This window comes from Dicentrarchus labrax, unplaced genomic scaffold, assembly GCF_905237075.1.
Source record: "Dicentrarchus labrax unplaced genomic scaffold, dlabrax2021, whole genome shotgun sequence".
Taxonomy (NCBI): domain Eukaryota; kingdom Metazoa; phylum Chordata; class Actinopteri; family Moronidae; genus Dicentrarchus; species Dicentrarchus labrax.
The window spans coordinates 18,912,540-18,929,181 of record NW_026136704.1 but is presented as its reverse complement, the minus strand read 5'-3'; the positions used below and the strand labels follow the sequence as shown (position 1 = coordinate 18,929,181).

Genomic DNA, 16,642 nt, shown 5'->3' with positions numbered 1-16,642 from the left:
TTTGTTTTTTTTACACAGTTTTATTGGTACTTTTACTTAATTAAAGCATCTGAGTACTTGCTCCACCACTGCAACCAGTTAAATGTCTACATAACAAAACAGATGTGTGCACAGACAGGCATGTTATGAGAAAGTGACACAATTATGATGTTTGGAGATTGAAGCTAAAAGCGTACAACTGACTTATTGCATGAATGTGTATTTATAACCAAGAATATGTCAGTAATTTGTGTTTTAAAAACTATGATGATTTATTACATTTTTCATGTTCACTGTGCAGAAATTGATGGAAAACAAAAGTGCAATAATAGAGTAGAAGCTGTTTGAATTTGTGGCCTGGAGTTGGCTGGAGGCCGTTGTCACAACATCTGTTACAAGAATTAAGTGTAATGGCAGTTTAAAAGCTGCAACTGAAGAACAGACACTGAATAAACATTACTGCTCGTGTGCGTGCCTTTACACTTCACCAGTACGGTATGTGCCATTCAAGTAACATTGTCTGGTGTGTTCTTTACTTCCTACACAAATACAGATGTACCACATCACATCTTATTCACTTGTCTTTATCCAGAACTTCTCAATTAGAAAACTGAAATAGGCAAAATTGTGGTTCATTTCCCAAAGTGGGATATGACTTTGTTTTGTTCATAAGCACATGTCATGCAAACACAGCAGAGTTTTTCCAGTCTGAGTACACCAGGAAGCCGGTGAAGGTGCTGTCTGTCTTGGTGCTGGAGTAAAATCCATTGTACTCTGACAGAGCCATCTGGACCCACACCTGGTCGCCAGGGACAAGGTGGAGCAGGGAGCCGCCTGACAGAGACGCCGGTTTGGGCCAGTTGCCGTAGAACTGAAAATAAGATGCCACTGTGTGTGCGTTCTTCATCAGGTCAAACTGGAGGCTGGCACGGTAGACTGTGGCGTGGACAGCGAAGTAGTAAACTCCAGGGACTTTGCAGGTGAAGCGTCCCGTCTCTGTGTTGTAGTCACCCTGTTCATTGATCACAATCTTGTCAAAGCAGACCACGTCGCCTACAGTGAGGGGTAAAGAGAGGCCCTCGGATAGTTTGGCACTGAAGGCTGATTTGGGGGCCACAGCACACTCCCCTGCCTGCCCCCTCTCTCCCTTCTCTCCTGGGTCACCTCTGTCTCCGGTCAGGCCACGCAGTCCTGTCTCACCTGAAAAAGAGGAGGAGTACAGACATCAGTATCTCAGGACATTTATCAAATACTCACACATAAAGACATCAAATAGAGCACCTTGGTCCCCGCTGTCGCCCTTCTGTCCCTTCTCTCCCGGAGCAGCATCTCTCCCGTCCCTCCCGTCTCTCCCTGGCTGACCAGGACTGCCGTGAGCTCCAGGAGAGCCTGGGATACCAGGGTGACCAGTACACAGACTGGGAGGGATCTTGTTGTCTTCTAACTGGTTGGAAAGATGGACTTGGAAGACAAGGAGGGAGTGCAGTAGGAACAACAGCCGGAGCGAGGTCATTGCAGTGTCACGGCTGAGAGAGAAAAGAAAAATAGGAAAACAGTTCGGTTTACAAACACAGTCTGTGGGGGAGTAACACTAAAGTATGAACTGGACTACATAAGACGGGATAACAGTGATCTGATTAAACAAAAGTGAACCACAAATGCCACTATTTACTTTAAAACAAACATCAAATTACAGAAGAAGAGAACAACATATGTAAACACACTGAAATGAGTGTTTTACAGCATAATTTAAGGCCTTACATTATGATATCCTGTTTATCTTTTCTTGTCAAACATACTATGGAGCAGGGTTACAAAGGTTTCGGTATCAAATCAATTCAAGGACTATTGTTCTCTCATGCAGACCTGTTTCAATACTGGACCGTGATCGAAGTCATGAGTCAAGTACAGTGATATTTAGTCCCAAACCAAATCTTAAAAGAATTTAGTATTAATCATTTTAAATACTTACTTCAAAATTTATTAGTACTTATTCTAAAAATATTTAATCTTGCAGTTAATTTTTATTAACATAATAAATACTCCATAATGTTTTTTCAATAACTTTCAGTACAAAGTAAAACTGGCATTATTCACAAGATGTCAGTGTTGCCAGAACTGTAATAGTAACCAGACATTTTGAACAGATGACAGTCTGTCTTTCACTCAGGTAGATGTCTTTAAAATCCAATAGCTCTAAGAATATGAAAACATGCTTGAGTGGAGATTTCTTACAGAGATTCGGCTGTAATGTAAACACCCATGTGGAACCTGTATTTATTAACACAGGTGCAGTTCTCGGTTCCAAGTTGAGAGTCAGGATACTAAGAACAGCCTGCTCTGTTTCAGGGAAGGCACGTGGCGGAAGAGTGATGGAACAAATGAGCATAAATAAAAGATGATTCTATAACAACCAACGGAAAACAGAAAAGGGTTTCTGATTTAACTTTTGAATCAGCAAAAGTTTGATCCAAACACATTTTCTATTAAATGGCCTTCAGTAGTTTTACATTACACACTAGTATAATTATACAAAGATCCATGTAAATGTTCCAACACTCACATTTATAATGGCTACACATTTAAGTGAAATCTGTATTTTCTTTTCAATTCACAAGGGATTGAAGTCAAATTCCTGAACTAATGATTAATCATATCTTCAAAAGAAAACATGGCACACTTGGTTTCTAAACAGATGTTTCCAGTAAAAGCTTGATGAGATGCGGAAAACCAGACGGCCTACTCAGAAACTGCTCACTGTCACACCTAAAAGTTTAAAGGTTCATCCTTAAATTCCACAAAAATCCCCTTTTTCTGTCTGCTTCTGTTTCCTATTTGTGCGTGAACCTGAGTCAAGAACCTGAATCCTCAGCTGACCCTGCTCGGACAGTACAAGGGATATCATGTTGTTCACTTCTGCTGCCTATAAACTAAAGCGTTCGTATTTCAGCACCTTTGCTCACAGGGTTTTTGGTCAAGGGACACCAGCTCGTCTCGTCTGTCTGAGGGCTGGACAGGCATCATAGGACCGTAAACTGAGCTGATGAGCTGAGCAGGAGGACTAGCAGCTACCAGCGTCTTGTAGGACTCCCAACTTTACTAATGAGAACTTGCTGTTTGTGGTGTTTGACAATGATGAGAAAAGTTTTGTCATCTATCTGCGTGTTGTCTAATTGGAAGTGAGTGCTTACATCCATAAAAAAAGGGAGGGGCAGGGGGAGGAGGGGGGGAATAGAAAAGGGAAGAAAGAGAGAAACTGAGAAAAAAAGGAGGAGGGAGGAAGAAATGCATGTCAGCGTTCCTGGCAGAAGAGGAGAGCAGACAAGAGGACAAATATTGGAGTCTGAACAGCTGTCTGCCACCACTCCTCAGTAGCCCTCAGATGATTAGAAACATGTTTTCAAAAGCTGCACAAAAGACGAATCAACTGAATGTAATCACTGGACTGGAGCTTTGATTTCAGCAAGTCCAGTGATTTGGATTCAGCTTCTCCATCTGGACCATAGTTACAGGCAGTTCAAAGACATGATTTCTATGTAAGCTCCAACAGCCATTTGGAGGAGTTTGGCATATTGCCTCAAGACCAGCTGGAGTGCATTGATATTATCCACATTTACTGTAAGAGCTGCTCATTTATTTGGCTGCTGTATTGCTGAATAATGCCTTCCCCGGAAACCACTGTAACTTAATACATTTACTTTAGGTAATCTTAAGATAGTCGTACTTTTTTGTTACTTTGTACTGTTACAGCGATATATATATTTTAGGTAATTATTGTACTTTTTACTCCATGGCATGTATCTGACATCTTAAGTGACTTCTTACTTCACAGATTAAGATTATTATTATTGGATTATAAGAAGGGCTCAACAATATATAGTCAAAATCCATCTCGACCAGCTACCACATCATAATACTGCTTGAACATTTAACATATTATTCTGGTGCATAATGATTTTACTTGTGATACTTTAAGTACATGTTGCTGTTAATACTTCTATACTTTTACATAAGTAAGATTTTGAATGTAGGACTTTTTCTTAAGTAAAGAATCTGAATACTTCTTCCACTGTTTTCTATATAATATAAGTCTACATAATACACAATGATGCACTTTAGTGGTCTGAAGGGAACAAAGGTTGTCATTACTTCTGTTCTCTGCACCCTGACATGAAGATTTCATCTGCCATGAAATTCAAACCATGACAAGCAGTTTTCATTCATATTTCAGGAAATAAAATCATAATCATCATTAATAACTCACCAGATGATGTAGTGAAGTCTCTGAGAGCGGCTGCTGCTGCTGATGTCTGTGAGTGTCGACGAGAATCCAGTGAAAGCTGTTCCTACCAACCAGAGAGTCTGGCTGGGAAAAACTGAAAGGAAGTAATGAAATCCAATTAGAAACTGGGGTGGGAGGGAGAGGAGGGGTTGAGGGTGGAGAAGAGAGAGAACAGGGAGGACACAGAGGAAAATATTTGATGTTTATCCAGCCCAAATAAAAGAGAAATATCCAACTACAAAACAAAATGGTGACAAAATCAATATGAAAGGAGAGATTTTTTTTTGGGGGGGGGAGAGAGAGAGAAAAGTTATGGAGAGGATGATAAATAGAGGAATGTTTGGGAGATTACATAACAGTGTTTGGGAAACTCTCCAAGACACAAGAGACACAAAGAGTTCAGAGGGCTGTGGTCAGAAAAAGGCAAATGTCACCACAATGAACTGCAGCTGAAAATGGACTGTCCTATTAAAACACTTAAAAAGACAGGGGGAAAAAGAGCAACAAATACAGACGTCAGTTGACACAAAGGCAAACAGACGCACACATATTCACATATTCTGCTCTGTGAGTTTCATTTTCTGCCTCTAAGATGAGGCAATTTGCTCCATTCAGATAGCATCTTCCTGCTAATATCAGTCAGGCAAGACTATCTGACAGTAATCCTCTTTCCCCTGTAATCCCTCAGTGGCAGCGTTAAGTCGATAAAAGCAATAGGTCTTAATATCGTTTTGGCAAGGAAGCTAAACTTGAGCTGGTTACATTTCGCAGCTCCTTTGAATTAAGGCCAATAGAAACATGTTTCCGCTGTTATCGTGCAGCAGCAACCCCAAATTGACCAGAACTGTGCCAAAACCAGGGATGGTAGAGCAGTGTAAGATCACAGTCCAACAAGTGTAATCTCTGTGAGAGAAGAGAAAACAGAACACAAGCAGGGTGAAGCCTTGGAGCAGCACTGTGTTTTGTATGATACAGGGCGGTCAGAGTTTACGTTTAACAAACAAACATGTATAAATCAACTTTATTTTCAGTTAATACAGCAAACATGTCACATTTTTGCTATCATTTTTAGGCCATGTTAGCAGCTGTAGGGATGGAAATGTCAGTCTGGTCCAGATTGAAATATCTCAACAGATGTTCATGGTCCTGAGGGGATGAATCCTAATGACTTTTTTGATCCCCAGGCTCTTCCTCTAGCACCACCATGAGGTCAGCTACTCATGTACAAAGACCAAGTCAGTCTGCAGTATATATATATATATATATATATACACACACACACACACACACACACACACACACACACACACACACACACACACACACACACACACACACACACACACACACATATTGTAAATATGAACGCCTCACGGAGTCTGTAAGACTTTTGTTTGCATTAGTAAGTTTGGGCTAAGAGAGATACACTAGATTATGTCTGTATTTATTTGGCAGGAAATGGCTCATATATGTGTCTTTGTTTAACTATGAGATTAGAGCTGTAATTATTATCCACACTTATAAACAATGGGCTTAAATTATGGTTGAAAGTGCTGTTTTTGTTGTCTTAGAAAAACATGTCATCAGCATACAGTTTCAGTTAGACGGCCACCTATTTGTGTTTGTGATGAGAGAAATAAGTTATGGTCAAGTAGGTTAAAACAATGAGTAAAAACCTTTATTATATTTATAAATTGTATTAATCTGGTACATTTATTGGACTTGAACAACAGCTTGGTGCAGAACAAGGAAGAGTAGCTACATTTCACATGCCTCTCTGTATAAGTATGGGCAGCATAAGATGTTATGAGGATTTACATTTATCTACAGTATTGTGTGAGAATTATGTAAATTTTAAAAACTGTAAACTGTCTTAGTGGAAACTTCAGCTTTAGTCAGGGGGACAATGTTTTTGCTAGAGGGCCGAATTTAGCCACAAATTTACCAACCACTGAGATAATGAATACTATGGAGTAAATAATTTATACAAAACTACTGCAGTCTTTATGTGTTAGTTACTGTGTTATACTGAAGCAAATAAAATTACATAATTGATCATGAATATGGGCACACCCGACAGTTTAAACATGAGGTCTTTAACTGCGACATGTGGTCACACTGAGAACAAAGACAGAAACGCCTCTGCCTGAACACATGGGTCCGATTAGTGCTTTAATGCAAACACACTGGTTTTAATGGGAATGAACAAGCGTTGACTTTCCTTTGAATTTGAGTCAGCGGGCTGGTGCGAGGAGGGTTTTTAGCAGGATCTTGTGGAGGCAGTGGGCTCTAACTGCAGTGAGACGCAGCAGAGTCAAAACCTGTTTTTAATTAGCAGCACCAGAATCAGCACATTCTGGGTCTGCTGTACTAATTTCCTGTAAGAATCCATAAACTGCTGTTTGGGAGGATTTACTGTTAGTTTGAACCATTTGGCAAACTAACAATAATGAATTCATTTCTAGTGGGCGGTGGTGAACATACAGCAAATGTGTGATTGGGTTAGCTGAATAACAAAGCAGCTTTAGTTTGTGTTTAAGGAACAGCCTTACTTTTCACAGTAAAAACAAAGACATGCAAGGAATGTTTTTAACTCACAAAGCTGTGAACATAGATGTTGTGCTCCTTAAAACAGACTGTAGTGCAGTATTTCCCACAACAGCTGTAAACAGGTCATTATTGTGGCCAGATATAACTGACTCTACTGTACATTTTACTTGTACAACTTTCACAAAATGAGTTTACAATGACATTTAATATAAAATGTCACAAAAGGTAGTTTTCCCTTTTATTTCTTCCTTCAATGTAACTTTTATATACTTTGTTCTATTGTATTGCCCATTTCATTCTATTCTAATATTAGAATTTATTTTAATACATTTTAACAAATACAACTGTACTTTGTTGTGCAGTCCTGTGTTGTAAAATTATATTAAAGCTGAATATTTGACCTTGAAATCAAAAATGAATTAAATGTGCCTAGAAGCAACTGGTAAGCTCTGGTCTTTTGTCAAACATTTGCTCCAAAAAAAACCCTCCAGTAATAGATTGAAAACATTCAAACACAACAGCTTGTCTTTAAAAACGATTAGCTGTGGTGTAAATTATATTTGATTTGTTTCTTGGAAACAGCAGTTGTAACCACAAGGTCCATTAGAGCTGTTCATGAGCTTTCGGTCATGTCACACGTTCAGCAGATGTTTTTAAACCAACACGGACAAAATGTCCTTAAAGTGCTGTTAGGAAAAAAACAAGACATTTGAAAGAATGGAAACTCCATCGGCTGATGAAGATCATGTGAGATGATCAACACCTCCAGAAGAGCTAAGACATGTATGTTGTAGTGAGATTGTTTTATAAATCAGTGGCTCCTAACCTTTCTTTGTAAGAGACCCCTTTTCTATCATTAAGTAAGCTGATGACCCTTGAGTATGTGACATAGTCTAGAGAAATATTTATGGAGTGTCACATGTGTGACATATGTGCTAACTTAATCACAAATGATCACATATATCAATACTTGCTTGGAAAAACCCATAAATGAAGTTATTCGAACTCAAAAACATCACATTATTGTGACACATTAGTAAAGCACTGAATGGAAATATCTAAAGGTAGCATCAGAAATCCGAAATATAAGAAACAAATATATATATATGAAACACATAAATTTTTTCATTGAAGTGAACATCACTTAGTTACTAAAGTTATTTATTGATTCATCATTATTATCATTAATTTCTGTATTATTTGGAGTGGCAATTAGGACATATTTTATAGATATTTCATATTATATTCAATGCTTAACAATAACAGTACAGAATAAGTACAATAAACCCAAATAGTGAACACAATAACTGCAGGTGGTTTGTTGAAAATTAGTGACTTGGAGCAGTTTACTTCCTGTGAATGTCACCAAAGAGGAGTTTTCCTCATATTTTAGGAATTTTATGTATTTCTTTTAAATTTTTAACAACCAACTTTTCTAATGCAGGATGAGACTGTTTACTTTATAGCTTAAATAATTATCTATTAATTTATCATTTTAAACGTTTTCTTACACCCATTAAAACTCGAGAAGATCTCACAACCACCAGCGGGGGTGTGGAGCCCCATGTTGCGACTCAGTGCTTTAAGTGACAATGAGTTTTTAATAAATTCAACAGCTGCTCAGTCAGTGAACGAGGCAAGACACAAAAAAGAGTAAAGGAGACATGTTTATTATTTAAACTATCACTTAAATAAAAAAGTGCATAGAAAATAAACATGATTAGAAACTTTTCTTTTTACACTTATGTACAACTTTGTTTCCTAATTATACATTCAACCAAGTAGTTTGTGGTTCATTTTCACTGTGGTGGTTTTCCTTCATTTCATTGATGTGTATTGAAAGAACACTGTTAAAACGGGAGAAAATATGACTGTTGAACTCATGGATACCGTTATTACAGAGCGCAGGAGGAATATTGATAAGACAAAGGTATAGTCAAGGCATAAGAATCTAGCCTGTTAATGATCCATGATCCCTCTTTTTTGCACGTCCCACTATCCTCTCCCTCCGTGACACCACATCCCATCATAGGCTGATAACTTCTATACACAAGAAACAATTAGAAAATTACAAATACATGTTACGTACTCGTCTGACCTCTCCCAAACCTTGACTTGTAAAAGAACAATTCAGGGTGGATGTTGCACAAAATAAATAAATTAAATGTTTTCAACATCAGCATTATCTCAGCATTATGACTTCCTATAAAAACAGTACATGATAAGTACAACCAAAGCTTCAGAGGAGAGAGGGGTGGTCAGGGAGACACTGAGAGGTTTCCAAAATGAAAGAAAATGCCATTTTGGTGGGATCTTTAGAACTCCTGGTCAGTCTCCACAAACCAAACTTTTAATTTATACCACATCAAGTAAGCTGTCTAAAAAGTCCCTGTTAAAAAAACGTACAAAGAAAAAACAGAAAACATTCACTACAACAACCAGGGAGAAAAACAAAATGGCTGACTTCAAGAAGTTCACAACCACATTAATACAGTTACATTTCTCATCACATAAAAACCGTTTCCTTTCCAGAAAGAAAATAAAAAGATAAACTGCAATGCTCCTTGATGACGAAGGAACGCTCACAGGCACAGCAAAATTGGTACTGGATATCAATATACAAAAGAATGATGCACGTTAGTTTCATCTGATAGTACTGTAACACAAAACCATTATAGAGTACATTGAAACATTGCTATTAACCATTATAAATCTGCTGTTTTGCTACTGTAACTAAGTTTGTCTGTCCATTCCATATATTGTATAGATACTAAAGTACAAGAAATTACTATGCATGTTTCCGTATAATATTGTTATGTATTTATACTATAATTACAGATAATGACGAAGAAGGGCCACTGGTGTGGCGTGGTAAAATGAAATCCAAAGAAACAACAGAGACCATATTCCTTATTGTATATATGCTGTTAAAACAGTGAAATAAATGAGTTATTGTTCACTGAACCATCTGACCCTGAAAATTCAGAATTAGATCTCGAGAAAGTCGTAGACAGAGCCCTTGGCATCAGTAAACGTGTCATCACCGATGCTAGCGTGAAGTGTTGAGCTAACCCAGTAAGAACCAGTTGTCCTACAGACAGAAATGCTGTTCACACTTCAGTATTATTCCCAGTGCTGAACCTGCTGCTGCTGCTGCCCAGTTTGAGGTCGTATCTACACGTCTTCCATATCTATCAGGGTTGTTGACAAGAGTGACTGAAAACTAATGTAGCTGACAAAGTATCGACATCATCGCGGGTCTGATGATGTAGAGGAGGAATATACATTCATTGTTGACCTTAGCAGCAGAACCCAGCGAGCCCAATGTAGGTGCAGCTGTACAACCACAAGGCTGGCCTGTCAGTCAGGGTTGGTTGGGGCAGGGGTGGGGTGGGGGGGACCTCAAGACTTGATCTTGGGCCCTAAATGGAAAAGCACAACCAAGGTTTGTACACACGGCACCTTCAGGAAGGAAAGGGCTGCTGGCGTGGTCCCTGCCTTCACTTTGTTTCGGAAAAAAAAGAGTCAAGTGCACTTCGCTAGAGCCTCAAACGCCACTTTCAGGAGTCATCAAGACCAATCAAAGTTGAGCAGTTTATATGTCAGGGCCTGATGCACAAACTCAAAGTATTCTCAGTGACTGCATGTGCTTGTGGTTTCAGCATTGGAGTTGCATTGTCTGGAGATAGAGCTGAGTTTTCCTATGTCTATTCAGTGCCTGTGTCACAGCTAAAGTGCAAACCATGTGTGGGTAATGTTTTCGTTTCACTTCACGACAACAAGGAGCGGTGTGGGAGTAGCTGCTAACGGCCTTTAGGTGATAACGAAGTCAGCACGAACGGCGGACAACAATAAATTAATTGAAAAAAAAAAGGGACAAAAACAAACACAGTAGCTGACTTCTTGAGTCGCACTGTGGAACCACAGTCTAAACAGTCTAATTAAATATTCGGTCCAGGACATGAAGGCTTGTAAGAGAGAGGAGGCATGCTCATTTATAACTAAGGCAAACCACGAAGAGACTGAATGAAAGAAAAAATAAGTGATTTCCAAATGATGGTAAGCATCGATGAGTGGTTGTTTTAAATTAACGGATTTTGCTCAACGGACGTGTGACGAATGCTGTTGGGAGCATTAAAATAAAGGCACCTCTTTGTTATAGACAAAGTCTGCAGAGGGACAAACCGGTTTAAACTGATGGGACTCTGGTTGGATTTTATGTGCCAACTGGCCGTTAGCCTGTCAACTCATGACTGATTAGTGACAAGTAAAAAAAAAACGAATCATTGTGACAGGACCTGTAGGTGGACTTGGGTTCTCGGTGTGGTGTGGTGTGGAGACAATAAGGCGGGAGAGAGGAGATATCTGCTATGGATCAACAATCTAAACTCTCTCAAGTGCATAATAATAGTTCACGTGACTGTCACACTACCAGCTCGAACTGGAACAATGACAAACTGTCAACTCTGACCAAATGGCCCAGGATAGATAAAAGAGCTACTGGTGGACTGAACTAAAAAAGGGGACCAAGCCACAGACCAGTGTCAGTCTTTGGAATCAAAGAAAACATTCAGGCTACAAATTAAAAAAACAAAAACCAAAAAAAATTACAACAAAAAACAACTTTGAAAAGGCAGCGGAATACAAAACATAGAGACCAAGCATTAGTGTCTGTAAACCTCTATTTCCTACAAAAATGGCAATAAAATAAATAAGATTTTTTAAAAATATAAATACCATCATTAAGTGCTATTCACTAGTGAGTGCTTTTTAAGTCTTTTTTTTTGTAGAAAAATATACATTATTTACATTTGTTTTTAAAAGCAAGCATGATATTTCCCTGTCCGTAATAAAAAGACAGATAACAGACAAGACTTTAAAAGACTTAATACAAATAAAAAACATTTTTCATAGTAATGGTTATCACAACAGGCCAAGAAGAAAACAAGCTGTGTGAAAATTCAATTCAAGGGCGTGATGTTTGGTTCTCTTTGCTGCTGTAATTTGGAACGTGATTTAAAAGTCCGAGCTTATATAATTACCAATAATACCAACAGTATGCACAAACTTGCGACAAGTCGGTCTGTATGTTTGCTGAAAGATCCATGGCTGTTTCTGGATCACAGCTCACAAAAAAATCAATTATAAATATGTCTACTAAAGCACATCAGTAGGGTTCTCCAGTCCCTTGGCTGTCAGTCCACCAGAATCTCTAGCTGCCTCGATCTCTCAGGCCAGAGGCTTAATCCCATCAATAACATGTCTATATAGCTACCAAGCTGTCAGATTAAAGATATCACCCTTTACATGAACGGCCAACCTACATTTCAACCCCCCACTCGTCTCTTTTCTCTCTCTTTCTTTCTATGGCCACTGCTCCCCCTAGTGTTTCCACCTGTACAGCTCTCATCAGGCTGCTATACACGAGCTTTTAGGAAAAAAAAAAGCCCAGTTAGGGGAAGGTTGCACTAAATCACGACTCTGAAGGCATCGGGGCACATTCAGACAGGGCGATGTGCATCAATAACAGCTGACACTGAGATTTAAATAAAAAAGAAATTCTAACAAGGTTCTAATTTTTCTTTCCAGTAAAATTACTCTTCCAAGTCCCTTCAACAAATTGCACTTTGGTGTAAAATGGAACCAAGTTCTTTGATTTTTTTTTTTCTTCTATGTTCACATCTCAGCATTAGCGGACCATAACATTTTTATAGAAAATTAAGGAGGATGGGCCAACGTAAAAAATTATGCAGGGGGGTTCTAACTTTAATATCCAAATGAAAATTAAAAGTTAATATTGCAATGTTGTGAAGGCTCAAACCGTTTCATAGCTCACCTCTGAAGGTGAAACTTCCCATGCCAAATATAAATGAGACAAAAGGAGGCACAATATGTTGGAATTTCTACAAATGGCCCCTCCTCCAAAATGGCCTTCCTGTATATACAGTACGGCCCACAACTGCTGTCTCTGCAGTGTTCTGCCAACACCAGCAGCAGAAACAAAGACAGGGCTCTCGCCCTGCCGGCAGCTGTGATCCTACGTGGACCAGACTCAGAAAATTGGCATAAAGCCAGCGCCACGACAAACCCCCTGGCACGGGTAGAGAACATCGTGGCACTGCAGCTCAACAGACTTCTTTAAATAGTTTAAATACAGGTATCAGTTGAGGAACTTGCGACACTTCTTTGCACCGCAGTTGCAGGACAGCTTGTTGCTGGCATCCTCAATAGGAAACTTGTAGTCGTAGGTGAGCTCCTCGCCACAATAGATGCGCCGAGAGGCAAAGATGACAATGTGCTTCTGGCTGTCCACAGTGATGACCCGAGAGTAGCAGTTGGGCTCGCAGGAGTGGTTGATGAAGCGGGCGGCGTTGCCGTGCACCGTGGCATCTACCACCTCGTAGTCATCGATGCGAAACATGTAACAGCCAATTCCCTTTGAGGAAAGAAGAGACAGAGGTTGTATGATTAATGCTCCCAATACTTTATGACTTAATCAAACAACTAATACAATTCAAACTAAAAGTTCATTCCCATGACCTCACCTTTCCATCATAATATTTCTCCCGTTTGTCAGTGAGAACAGACCGAATGACATTTCCAGAGTATTCAATGACCATCTCCCCAGCATCAATGGTTTTCTTGCAGAACAGACCTCGGCCATGAATGGGAGACCTACAGAGGGATACAGTTTTAAACCCTTTTGTTTTGGCCACCCCCCTTTTTAAAATAGTTTCATTCCTTCAAGTTCTTCATCTGAAAGTGTACAGTTAATATTGACAAACAATAAACTGTTGTGATGAGCAGTAATCAAAGTGATTTAAATCATGGACAACCACAACAGTCGACAGATCTAAACAACCACCAAGGTAAATGTGTCTGGTCTCAGAGAAATCCAGTGACTAATGCCACAAAGTATATTATCCAGGTCTAACCTGTAGACTCCGACAGTTTCCTTAGAGGTGGCCTTGAGCTGTTTGAATCTTATAGTCAGTGGTAGCTCCATGGAGGCACGCCTGCAACAACAGCATGAAAAAGTAATGTTATGGTGACAGTTTCTGAATGACAGTAAGATTAGTTAAGATCCACCGGGGAGGGAGGGGGAACAGACATATTTACTGTGAATTTTGTGTACACTGAAACTGACCGGGCAGTCCTGAGCTGCCCTTCATCATCATCCTCTTCTTGAGGCCTGTACTCAGGAGGTTGGCGATGTTTTGAGGCCAAGAAATTGAACATGTCAAATACAGACCTCCTAGAAAGTAAACAGATGGAATAGACAGCAATCAGAAACACAACAGGTACAGTTAAGTTCAATTAACACCAACAATAACGAGTATTAAAGTCAGAAAGCAGGTTGTTGGCCATCCTACTGTCTAATGACTCAGTATCCAAACTCAAAATTAACTCATACTTGTTGTTGTTTACTATCAATGTGCACCATATATAGTAACACTTTTCCTCAAAAGGTGTGGGTGTGTGTGTGTGTGTGTGTGTGTGTAGTAGAGGTGTGAATTGTCACTGATCTCCCGATTCGATTACGATTATCATGTCAGCGATTCGATTCGATTCTTCGATGCATCACGATGCTTCAAATAAATTTTTCTATTAAAGCCATATAAGATATTTGACTTGATACTGTATAGTTCAATATAATACAGTTTTCTATATTACTTCATATGGTTGTTTTCATCCAAAAATACAAGTAGTAAGATAAAAACAATCTTTTTTATTTAACAGCAGACAGTACACACACGGCTGTTGGCGATATGCATCGAGTATCCGATGAAAAAAGTGGCTTATTGACATAACTGGGGTGTAAGGTCAGTCTCAAGGTGCCGTCTTAATTTGTTTGGTTTCATGCTGTCCGCTGCGAGTTTTTAAACATAAAACACACACAGGTCTTTCCTCATTTCCGATCGTATTCACGGTAAACCTAAAGGCTATGTAGGCTTTGTCGTATTTCCTGCTCTTATTAGGTTTATGCCGGTTACCGTCACTTGCTGTTCTTGACTCTGACGTCTCCTCCGTTTTTCTTTTTACTCCTGTCAGAAACTTCTCCATTTCTCCTCCCCCGTCAGTCCCCCCTGCCTGTCGCGCCCCACTATTTGAGAAGTACTGGTCTAGATGAAACAGCCAAACGGGTTAGGCTACTGAGAATGTTATTTTTCATTTGAATGTTTATGCCGCGGCCGGAAAATTAACGAGCGACATCATTGCGTTATAATCGGTTATGGTCGGCCACTGCATCGATGCAGCATCGTCCATGTCTGCATCGTGATGCATCGATTATTTGATTAATTTCAACACCTCTAGTGTGTAGGCGCTTTCCTAACCTGTGGTTGATCTCTGCCCGAGCTGATCCGTGGGGGTTGATGGGAGGCTCATCGGTTTCCTCTGGTTTGTGGAAGCGGAAACGGTAGCTCCGACAGTGTCTGGAGCCGTAAAGCTGCTCCAGCAGGAAGACCACTGCCTCATGGACGACTCCCAGCATCCTCAATCCATTCACGCCTGGGGAGAGAAAAGAAACATATCCGCCATGAATCATTTGCATTTTCCATTCAAAGGGTCAAAATAAATAGAAGTGGATACGATTCTAAAAATACAACAACAACATAGCTACTGTTCTTTGTTGTTTTGATGAGTCAGAGTGAAGCCTCACCTTCAAAAGAGAGCTCTTTGAGTCGTGCGTTGGAGCGAGCTTCTTGCACCTTATCAGTCAGGGATTTCCAAGCCTCTGTAATGAGACAGTGCAGGTCAGTTAAGGATTTCATGCACACTGTATGTTCATACACTTCATGCATATGTTGTACTTAACATATGGGACAAAATATTTAAATAACTGTCATAGTGTGATAGTGGAAGAGAGAATATTTTCATGGGAGAGAACTGAAACCACATGCAAAAGCCTACTCTACATATTCCAGACATATGTTTGATTATCGATTATTTTTGAATTTTAGAACTGCTTCTATGATAATAATATGTCTCAAATCATGCATCATGTTGTTTAGTGTATGTACAAAATGGGATTTTTAGCACAAATGTTTACAAGATGAAGATTTTGCAGAGCCTACAAGAAAACAGATTGAAAAGAGCTTTTTCCATGTTTGTGTGTTGTGTTTTGGGTAAATGCAGCAATGTATAGTTGTGTTAACTATATGAATGTAAAAGGTTGTATTTCAAGGTGTTAAATATTTAAAAAACAATACTGTGGGGGAAAAAACACACATTATATAACCCTTTTCAAGAGGCATACTGGGAAAGAAATATAACTATAACGAACATGGTAAATGTGAGGTTGTTTTCTCTCACCTTCAATACTTTCACAGCGAATGTGGAAGCCGTCCTCACTGCAGATTTCAAAGATGATGCCCTTCTTGGGTTTGCTATCCAAGCCGGTGTCCCTGCTGTTTCCGTCCTGGTCAGGCGGTGAAGCCACAGGAAGAGACCCTGTGGCCCCAGCTGCAGATGGTTTGTCTTTCCCTATTACTTTCCCCGGTAAAACAGAGCCTTCAGATGTCTTCTTTTTACCAAGAACACTGGAAAAGATTTGAGGTAAGCATTAGAACCCGTTAAAACGTTCGGTATGAAAACGGGCACCTATTGTGGCTGACTCCGTACCTTTTGTTGGTTGCCTTGTCTGTGGGCTTGCCAGTGTCCATGGGTTCAGGGGAGCCCAGCTCTTTGGAACCGCTTCCAAAGAAGAAAAGAGAGGAAAATATTTTATGCAAAGCTCAGTGATGGTCTTCATATAAGGTCAGATATTTCACTTCTCTATACCAAACTATATTACAGTGCACAGAAATAATCTTTTTATTGTAGAGAAGA

General features: G+C 39.5%; 2 protein-coding genes across 3 annotated transcripts in view; both read right to left on the bottom strand.

Moving 5' to 3' along the window:
- c1qtnf5 (C1q and TNF related 5) lies at positions 1 to 4,484 on the bottom strand. 2 transcript variants are annotated; one of them, XM_051397879.1, is made up of 3 exons: positions 4,244 to 4,484; positions 1,261 to 1,505; positions 1 to 1,179 (listed from the first exon to the last, which is right to left on the bottom strand). In XM_051397879.1, exons 2-3 carry the CDS (start codon positions 1,490 to 1,492, stop codon positions 659 to 661), a joined length of 753 nt encoding a protein of 250 aa, XP_051253839.1. In that variant the 5' UTR covers positions 1,493 to 1,505; positions 4,244 to 4,484; the 3' UTR covers positions 1 to 658. The 2 variants fall into 2 exon arrangements, with proteins under 2 accessions (XP_051253839.1, XP_051253838.1); XM_051397878.1 differs by lacking the exon at positions 4,244 to 4,484 and adding an exon at positions 2,933 to 3,159.
- A 3,981-nt stretch (positions 4,485 to 8,465) lies between these two features.
- kmt2a (lysine (K)-specific methyltransferase 2A) overlaps positions 8,466 to 16,642 on the bottom strand; it is a 40,726-nt gene continuing 32,549 nt past the window's right edge. Inside the window, 8 exon segments of the mRNA XM_051397865.1 lie at positions 8,466 to 13,247; positions 13,357 to 13,486; positions 13,747 to 13,827; positions 13,959 to 14,066; positions 15,148 to 15,322; positions 15,474 to 15,548; positions 16,127 to 16,353; positions 16,436 to 16,507. Of these exon segments, the coding sequence (XP_051253825.1) occupies positions 12,972 to 13,247; positions 13,357 to 13,486; positions 13,747 to 13,827; positions 13,959 to 14,066; positions 15,148 to 15,322; positions 15,474 to 15,548; positions 16,127 to 16,353; positions 16,436 to 16,507 (1,144 nt within the window). The 3' untranslated portion in view covers positions 8,466 to 12,971.